Source organism: Coloeus monedula, assembly GCF_965178545.1.
Source record: "Coloeus monedula genome assembly, chromosome: 3".
Lineage (NCBI taxonomy): Eukaryota > Metazoa > Chordata > Aves > Passeriformes > Corvidae > Coloeus > Coloeus monedula.
In genome coordinates this window covers 104,893,063-104,903,227 of record NC_138783.1, presented here as the reverse complement: position 1 = coordinate 104,903,227, position 10,165 = coordinate 104,893,063, and the positions used below count along the sequence as shown (strand labels likewise).

The window sequence follows — 10,165 nt, the reverse complement described above, 5'->3', positions numbered from 1 at the left end:
TTTATGAACAGCTATCTTGTGTCGTATTTAACCTAGGAGAACCCTGATCCTCAAATACTGATCCTTGTTCATAATCTACCACTTCCTTTTTGTCTCAAAATACCACAATCTGAAATTCTAATCTCCTTCTCAATGTTCCACTGCAAAGGGGTGACAACCTGCATTCAGTATTTGACAGCAGGTTTCCATGTAAGATTTCAAAGCTCAGCAAAAGGTTTCTTATACTCTGTGGTGAACAGGATAAATTTTGTCATTCAGAAGATAAATCAGAGCTATCTGTATGTACAGAAACACTAAAATGAGAACATATGTTGGAGACAGGTATGCTGTAATGAGATCATATTTTATTGAATTCCAGATTTCCACTCAGGATGTAGAAACCACAGGCACAATTATTTCCTGCTAGCATAGTGACCACAGATAAAACTCGGATAAGTAATTCCATCGAGCCTGATGCATTATGCTTTACCCTTTCAGTGCAATTTTAGGTAAACATACTTACATCCAGAAAAGTTACAGTTTTAAGCAGTGAGTCAGACACCGTATCTCTAATATATATAGGATTTAGAAGTATTCGTATTGTCATTATCGCATCTACTACACTTGCAGGATTAGAACTTCAAAGAAGAGCCTTCCAGAGGAAAATGCAGGAAATGTTTGCATTCCTGCATGATTCCATCATCCAGGGGCCTGTAATGGTGAAAGCACCCTTCAGCAGATGTTGTTTGAAAGGTCAGGTTAAATCTTAATACACAATAGACATTCATTTCAGTTCTTCCCCTTTTAGTTATTGATTATAACTCTGATTTGTACAGCAAATCCTTCTGGTGTCTCTACTATGACAACTCACACCAGCTGGAAATGTCTTGCAGCACTTTGTCCCTCCTCCCCTGGTCTTTGTCAGCTTTGCAAACATCAGTGAAATCATCCTTTCAATATCCCAGTGAGGTTAAGGAGATGTTCTTTATATCTGCACCTAAAGCACAGAGTAACCAGTTCTAATTAGCACTAAGGCTTCCTTAGTTTATTTTGGCAGGATGTATTTACACTTCTCCAGTCAAGGCCTCCTCACAATTTGAAAACATCATGAATAAAGATTAAGTCTCCTTAGTTGAATCTCATCTATATGAAGTGACTAAAATACAGAATTGTCCTCTGTGTTCTGCTAGGAATTGAATCCAGGTGTCTTGAGAGTAAGAGACTCTCTTTGTCTATTAGCTATACAGATAAATGCTATTGTTTATTTTTTAACTCATTGGAGGTTTTTCCCACATAAATTTGGACAGTACCTTCTGTATGATTTCCTGTGCATTAAATTCAAATTATACAACTCAGTGCTATGGTCATAATACTTGAAACAGAATTTCACACTTTTGCACTGTATTTACTGTTTCTTATTTTATTCAGAAGATACTGCATCATAATTCCCACCCAATGCACTACTAGACCTTCTAGATGAGTGTCAGATTGTGGGGATTGTTGCCAGCCTTTCCTTTGGTTTTTTCCCCCCTTTTATGTGTATTTTAAAAATGCAAGTTCAAGCTCACAAATATTATTCTTATAGCAATATTACTAAGCTAGTTTTGTTTTATACTTACTATTTTTGGGGGCATGACTATGGTGATTTACTAACTCTGCAATTAATTCTGTACTAATTGCAAAGAGTAAGTAAGTACTACTTCAAAGCCAAGCAAAGCATCAGATACCACCAACCACAAGCAAGCTTCCCTAATTTCTGCCGCACACATCTCAAGAGGCTGCCTGTGGGAAAAGACAGGTAAGTACTATTAGGCTGACGTCTCCCTTGCAACCAGGCTACATTTTAGTGAGATTTGTTAGAAACAAGAGAAAAAAAAAATGGTGCAGCACGTGAAGCCCACCTAATTCATGTGACAAGTTAATGGGATTTTATACAGCACCGTCATTTCAGTACCATATGCTACCCTCTTCCTAACAAACATGATCAAATTTTCTGTTGCAATGTATATAAAAACATCCATGTGGATGCACCACGATTGCAACCACTTATGCAAAGGTGAAGTCAACGCCCACAACCGAGTCTGGTGACAGACAGTTATTAGTGGTGACTACTGTCAAGCAGGGACAGCTGTGCCTAGAGGGGAAGAGGGTGAAAGGAGAGGTCTGTGTATAGAGGTCTGTATTATGCCACAGGTGAAAGCATTATCTTGCTTTGGCCTGAGACAAAAGGAATGAAAAATAGCAGCTACTGTCTTGAGGCAAAATATCTTCAGCATCTTACCTCTTGTTGGGAGGATGATCCAACTCTGAGCTTAGCAGGATTTGAAAGTCAGAATCCCCCGCATCTCCCAGAGATTAACTGATATGTTTGTCTTCCCCGTGGAGACACTTTCCAGATTATTTTCTTGCCCTGAAGTCTGTTCTTGCATAGTAGCTCCTATTAAAATCCTGATGCATTTTTCTCTTTCATAAAATTTAAATGTGTGGTGTGATAATACTGAAACCCCTGAACAATGAAATGGCATACTTTACCTACTCTCTGTACTTCAGTCCCTGAGAAAAGCTCAGATTTCTATTGTTTGCAGCCGTCTTACCTGCTAGTGCAGAAGATCTTTGCCCCTGTTTTATTTTGGATTTGTAAGATGCATACAGGGAAGGACAAAAGATCATCTACGTAAAAAGTTCAGAGACAATAACCAAACTATGACCCCCACTCCCCTTCTAAAAGGAGTTTTTAATTCAAACAAGCAATTTAGAATATGTACCTATGGCAACAACTATGAAAGAAAAAAGGAAGATCATGGAGTTTTTAGTTAGAGTCTTTTCTAAGGAGGGACTTGCTGAACTATGTGAAATGCAAGCTTAGGTTTGGGGTAGTTTTCTTGTTGTGATTGCCACCTTTTAGTTCTTAGGTTCTTCTCCCTAATGGCTCATCTCAGACATATGTACCTGACTGCAGTTGATGCAGGTACAAATGCATGAGCTTTGATAAAGTCAAGTGAAATAAACTGAATTTCCAGAGGGATGTAAAGTAACTTTTTTTTTAACATCATGAATTTTTACATGAACTCAGCCATTTTTAGGAAGTCCTCATTTGTGTGTCAACCACGTAATGTACGACTCCTGTAAAAAATGAGTTTTATGTTGAACATTCCAGCAGCCAGCTTGAGACTCAAGTGACCTGGTGCTGATCAGACTACAAAAAATTATTCCTTGCTATTAATATTATGATGTTAAGCATAAAGGCTGCCAAGCACTACTGAATTATCTGTTTTCTATTGCCTTGTTCTAAACTTCATACCATTAACCAGCCAGAGTTCTGCAAATTGACCACACTGGAAAGAAGCAGTCCCAGCTCCTCTTCAGCTTTTAATAGGGTGGCTTGGTTGGTGGGGTTTTGAGGACAACAGAAGGTAAAAAGGGCAGCGTAAGTTTTGATGTGGATCTGTTCCCTGGTCTAACTCACCACATGATAGCACAAGCAAGCGCACCACTTCATAAGAGAGGCTGATGCAAGGGCCAGACTGAACTGCAGTGAACACAGGGAGGACACATCTGCTTCTCCTGGCTTCAGGTGATCATTCAACTACGACCTTTTACTCCAGATATGGAAGTCTCTGTAGGACCAGCTGAAGACTGATTCATTATCAGTCATAACAATTGCCTATCCACTCCTTTGTACCTCTCTGTAGATAGGTATTTATGCTTACATGAATATGAAGTGGGATCAAAAATGCTACTAAGTAGAAACAGAAGCAGCCGGTGTTCATCACGGCAGGGTGTGCATGCACGTGCACACACTTTTAATTACTAGCACTCTTGCCATTCCTCCCACTCCAAAGAAACTTCCAAATATTTAAAGAATGTTAACTTTTATAAAGGCTGGAACAAATCATGTGACCTGTCAAAAATCTAGAAATGCTCCGGGACAGTGGGGGCTGTTGAAAACTAAGTGGCCTTCTCAAACAATTCTGGAAAGTTTGGCTTCAACAGCAAGAAGCCTGACACCAGTGTTCACCCACCTTCAGTCGCTGGTCTCATGTTTCAAGGATTCTTCAGCATCGGCCAAGCCATCTAATGTTGCAAAACGATGGGTGTTTATGACAGTGCTTAGCATTTTAAGAGAACCATGTAACACCCCATACGTTGTGGGTCTCAGCTAATAAGTTTTCGTATCAGCTAACAGCTGAGAATAAAAAGTCAAGTAAGGGCCGTTTTCGGAACCTGTGGGGTTTTTTTTGACAGCTTTAGCGTAATGTCTCTTGGCCTGTGGAAGTATGACTTTCCCGCTTCGAGGCAACTCCTACTCACGCAGTCCAACTACTACTTAAATGCTGTTGCTACAAAAACAAATTCCTACACGTTAATTCCTTTCCCTCTTAGCCTAATGATATTCTGCACAACACATCTCACCCGCCTCTCGACTTCTCCCTCTGCGCTTGTTTATGCAAACAAACTTTCCGTGTCTCCCATTCCCCGCAGCCCGGGGAGGCGGAGGCAGCCCCGGTTCCCGCAGCCCCTCTCTTGGGGCCGGGCCCGCCCCGGCGGCGGCAGCGCTGGGGCTGCAGCCCCTCACGGGCACTCGGTGCACAGCACGGTGACGGCCGGCGCCGCCAGGCGCAGGCGCGGGCGGGCCGCAGCCGCCGCCATGTCGTGAGCGGAAGCCGAGCCGGGCCGGGGGAGGGCGGTAGGGCGGCCCCGCCCGGCAGCGGGGAGGGCGCGGGGGAGGGAGGGGCGCACCGCGGCGGCGGCAGCGGGCAGCAGTCGCCGCCGGAGCCGCCGCTGGAGCCAGCCGGGCTGTCCCGCGCCCTCCGCAGCGCTCGCTACCTGCCTGGCTGCCCCCGCCGGGGAGCGGGAACGCGGAGCGCGGGGGCTGTGGGAGCCGGGCGGGGAAGATGCCCCTGGCGCAGTTGGCGGACCCTTGGCAGAAGATGGCTGTGGAGAGCGCGGCCGAGAGCAGCACCGAGGTACGGGGCGGGAAGGGGGGTGCTGCGGGGAAAGTTTTGAGGAGAGGACGGGACCGGGACTCCCGGTGCCGCCGTCGCTCAGGGGATGGGCAGAGTTTCCCCCCGCGAGGTTTCGGGGCGGGCAGCGGGCGGGGGCCGGGCGGCAGCGGCCCGCTGAGGGGACGCGGCGAGTGCCGGCCCCTGCATGCCGCTTCCTCTCCGGGGCACTGACTCAGGACCGGCACCGGCCGGGACTCCCCCGCCCGCGCCGGGCTCGGGGCGTGTTTCCCGGGACCGGGCTGCTCCCGGCGCGCTCCCTCCCCTTCCGCCCCGTTCCCGGGAGGGAGCAACCTGCCTCCGCGGCGGCTGCCGGCTCGGGCGCTTTTGTTCCAGCGCGGTGTCTGGTTACTGTCACGGCGAGTTTCCCTTTCCAGGGCGGCCCCGCCGCCTCCGCCGGCGCGGCTCGGGGTGGGCAGGAGGGCCAGGCCTGCCCTCGCCTTGCCCGGTGCCCTCGCTTTGCCGCCGCTCCCCGTGCGGGTCCCCGCCCGGTGCCGCTGCCCCCTTATCTCGGCAGGATGGGGTTGCCGGCAGTTTCGCAAGCGTTTGGGAAACCACAGGGACGTGAAGGGTGGTGAAGCATGGGTGAAGCTTTGTGCTCGGCGGCGTTGCCGGGAACATCCCCGGGGTGCCGCGCAGTGTGGGTTTCCCGCTGTGGTAGCGGGGAGTGCGTGTTGTGCCTGTCCTTGTTAGGCAGGACGCGTGTTTGCTTTCCTAGGCTGGGATAAATGAGAGCTGCTGGAAATTAGAATTATTTGCGACTGAGACCATAGAAGCTTTCAGCTATTTTAATTTTTTTCCTACTAATGTTGGTTTGGATCTATGTAAACTCTGCACCTACACAGTCAGTGGTGCTTGCTCCGTGAGTCCCTAGTAGTCCACAGTGCGTGTGCTACTTTGTGAACAGACTCCATCTGAAAAGAAAAAGCTGCTTCTGACAGTGCAGCTTCGACCTGAATCGGCTCCAGCTGATACAAAGCCAGACTGCTTCAAGTGATGCTGATGTGGAACGGTGTGGACCCAGGCCAGCTCACAACAATTAGTTGCAAGGTTAGGACTCGCTCCTTTGTGAGAGGAGCAAAGAGAGACCAATGCAGAGTTTCTGCAGTATCAGGATTTGTCCTTTTGATCTTTGTCTTGTCATCCTTCTGTTGAAAGTCACTGTATCTCAAGGAGTCAGAAGAACCTACAGTTCAATTTGACAGGCAGATCTATCTTTTAAATTCCTGCCAGGCGCTGTAGTTACTTTGAAATTCTTGCTAGTCATTCACTGACTTCTGGAGTAGTGGTCTTAGATGATTGTAAATTGGGAGAATCTACAATAGTACTGTGATGCTTGAGGGTGGGGCAGAAGGTGGTAGGGGAAGACACTTAGATTAATCATTTAGAGACAAGAACTTAACTGTTGCTTTAGTTTTTGATGCTCACTGCATGCAGTCTAACTTCAATAACAGTATATATGCTGGATAAGTAGAAAAATAGAGTACATTATTTAAAACGTGTACATGCATGATTATACTTTGTTACTTGTAGCATATTTCAGACATCATTTGTTTTTAAATTGCTGTCATAAACTTCTTGGAACAAGTGTATTGTATTACTTCCTAAGAAACAATTAAACTTTTATATTGACATGAGTCTACAGTAGTTTATCACCAAAAAATTTCTAGGACCACTAATAAAACATGAAACAGCATGAACTGACAGGTTTGTACTCCAAGGCCCTAGTCTAGAATAAATAGTTCTTGAAAAGACCAGGCTGCACCTGCAACAGCTTCTCAGATGACACTCAAAAGGAAAAAGTTACTTAGAAAGGTTGCTTAAGTGAAATGACTATTTAAGAAAAGATATTTTAGTGAAAATAGATAAATTTAATTCAAATGCATAGACAAGCGACCTAAATACATAACTTAGGTTTTTGATTTGCATGAGTTGTGTTTATCTGTAGCATAGCAATATCCTAATTACAGACCCTATTCTGCAAGAGTATCCTTGGGCAAAAGTATTCTTACATTTGCCTGAAACTCATTGTGATTTCAGTCATAGTTTGGCACTAATAATGTGTTTAGCTGTAACTCTGAGTAGAGCATTTCCGCTAACCTCTCAGATTTGCTGACGCAGTTCTTGTAACACTGTATTATCTGCATATGGAATTACAAATTTTTGAGCTCTAAAACTCAGCTCAGACACTTTCCTTGTCTTAACAGCTCATGGAGTTTTTAATTTACTTAATTTTTTGTTTATTTCCCGGTGCAGTCCTGTAGTTATAGTGGTACCACCAAGGGGGTGATACTCTGTGATGGGTGGGCAAATTTAGGAGGAGGACTAGAATACCTGTAGTATTCTAGAAAGCTTTACTTTGGAAGTGTAGTTAACCACAAACAGCTGCTGTAACTTAGGTGTGCAGAACAGCAGAATGTACTCTTTCTCAAAAAATAACGCAGACAATTTTTTTTAGATAAAATGTGGCTTTATAGTTTTCAAAAATAATTTCCAGGACTTCTGTTTCTACAAGTGCAAATAGGTCAGTGATCTACCTTGCATCTCTGACAGCTTTTTCAATGTGCAAATTTGTTACACTATTTTTAAAATATTTTGTCTGTATAATGTGTAGTTTCATGTTGTAAATCACAGCACCTTTAAAGCCTGTGGAATGATGCTGTCTCTTATTGACTCAGCGTCTACTCAGGATTCATAACAAGCATTGGTTTCTTTTTCATGGTGAGATTATGCCTGTTATTTCAAGTCATCTGCTTTCGAGCAAATTAAGTATTGATTACTTGAGTTTGCATTTGAATAACTAGCCTGATCCTTTGATCTGTACTCCCTGCTATGCATATTGATATTAACTGGAGGAGAATGAATACAGTTATGGCAGCCAAATTTTGGACACCAGTATGTTGAAAGAAATGGCCATCATAAGGAGATGTGATGCCATTTGCTAGACTTTCTGGGAAGCATTTGTGACAGCTATCTTTGGGAGTTTTAATTTAGATGCTCCAAGTTGGTTGTGGGAAAAGTTCATTTTATTTTTTCACACTGCTCTTGACAGGGTTTATGGTCACTTGTTCAGATGTTTAAATAGATTGTATGAATCTTCCTTCTCAAATTCCTCTGTATTATATTCTGTATCTAGGATTATTTGAAGTTTGCATGAGACAAGGGGTGCTAGCATTTAACAGTCATGCTGATACTTTAAAGAAACTGGTATAATGTAAATTTTGCTTTGTAATTTCATTCTGATGTCAGTGTGGCATTCTCTGTCAATATATATTTCTGGCCTGGAAGCTGAAATTTATCTGATGTCTTGCCACCTGTAGCCTTGAGCCTGTGGTTGTGATTGTCTCTTCACATTCTGTACTAGTCTGTGTAATCAGTGTTGTACTTGTCTTCCACAGGAGCAAAGGCAATACTAACAGTCATTTCTGGTATAGCCAACACAGGTGAATAGTTAAAGCCGAAGTGGAATCACCTAAATGGTCTGGTCTGTAGGGATGTTGGAGACCATGCGTTGTGTCTCCATTATAGACAGAATTCTGTGCAGCACTCAGCTGTCACTTCTCATGCGTAACTGCTGTCAGCACAGTGCATTCTGAAGTCTGTTTTTCACTCATTTGTGGGGTGACATTTTCTTATACTGAGTAAAATATGGGAATTGGAAATTTAATTCTCATCTAAATAAGTAGTATACCATATATTCCACAAACTGCTGTGATAGCAAGATAACAGATCTTATATATATGTAAATACTGTCTTGAGAAACACATAATCTGCATGAAATGTGTTTTGGTTGCATGGAGGGGGTGTTCAGAGTTTTCATATCCTTATTGGTACCATTTTACCTGCTTTGTTTTTTGATTAACACAATCCCAGTCCTTGACATAGTAATGATGTCCTGTGGTCAGCTGAGTGGGGGAGGAGAAGGCAGAAGGTTTACTCTGTTGAATTCAGTACCTTCATATACTACTGTGAGCTCTCTGCATCTCTTGGTTTGCTCGAGAAGGTGTTGAGTTTAACTTCTTTGAATGGTTCTGTTGGTTTTCTTATGACATCAGCAGTTCTTGTTTTGTTTGTTGTAGTGTAGGCAATATTTCTTGCTCCAGTTGGGGCATGTAACACAAAGTAGACGTAAGCAGGATGATACATTTAAAGGCATGTCTATTGTCTTTGAATTGACTGTGGTCTGTCACACTGACTGTAGTTGTTTGTCATTTGAAATGCTTGACTTAGAGTCACAGTGATACATAGACTGAGGTGGGTGTTTAATTACATCTGCATATCAAAAATATCAGCTTTGTGTGTTGACTGATATTGGCAGATCTACCAGCTTTAAGGCCTCATTCAAGATACTGGTTTGGAGTTGTGTTTTTTTCTGTGGCACTTGGTTGGGAGAGGTGTTTTGGTTTGGTGTTTGTTTTTGTTTGTTTGGGTTCTTTTTTTCACCAGATATAAATCATAGCCATATTCCAATAGTGAAACTTTTAACCAGTTTTTCAGGCCAGAGTAAATTCATGTAATTTTTTTTTATCTTGGTGACTTCCAAGAGGAGAAGAATTTAATCAATAAAACTAGAAAAAGTTAGAATCTCTTCAGGGGATTTTTAAGTTTGTGTGAAGTGGTTGAGTAGTATAGTTGCTGTGCTAGATGCTTGCATATGTGATACTGTGCTACTTATTCTCTCCTTATTCCCTGAAATCAGATTAAATGCCTCACCTACTGGAAGTAGAGGGGAGAAAAAATCCTATGTAGCAGATGGGAAAATGAGGCTCAACAGCTTAGTGGCTCCATCTAGCATCATTCATGGAGTCTGTTGTAGAACTAGACAAACTCTGCTTTCCAGGGACCTACTCCAGTGACTTGACCACAAAGTTACTGCTAGTTCTTTCCTATCAGTAAGAGTTACCATATGTTGCCTTTGATGCAAGAAGCCCCTGTGGTATGCTTAGTGCTCCAGTAAACTATTTTTGGAGGAAACGTGCTACCATTTTTAAATTATTAATTTATTTATTCAGTGAAGCCATTCAATTGTGTATAAGCAAGTATGTATCTTAAAAATACATTATTATTGTCTAGGTCTGTTTCCTGACAGTTTCTAAGTTTAAAGTAAGTATTAAAAAAACCCCCAAACTTAAATAATTTAATCCAAGCATTAATTTATTGAAACATGCTTAGCTATACGCAGA

The 10,165-nt window shown here is 43.1% G+C and overlaps 1 protein-coding gene across 2 annotated transcripts in view; it reads left to right on the top strand.

Annotated features, from left to right (window-relative positions):
- Nucleotides 1-4,714: 4,714 nt before the first annotated feature.
- RPS6KA3 (ribosomal protein S6 kinase A3) overlaps nucleotides 4,715-10,165 on the top strand; it is a 76,388-nt gene continuing 70,937 nt past the window's right edge. For both annotated transcript variants that reach the window (XM_082278333.1, XM_082278332.1), the window contains exon 1: nucleotides 4,715-4,946. In XM_082278333.1, coding sequence (XP_082134459.1) covers nucleotides 4,875-4,946 — 72 coding nt within the window. In that variant the 5' untranslated portion in view covers nucleotides 4,715-4,874. The remainder of the gene's footprint in view (nucleotides 4,947-10,165) is intronic.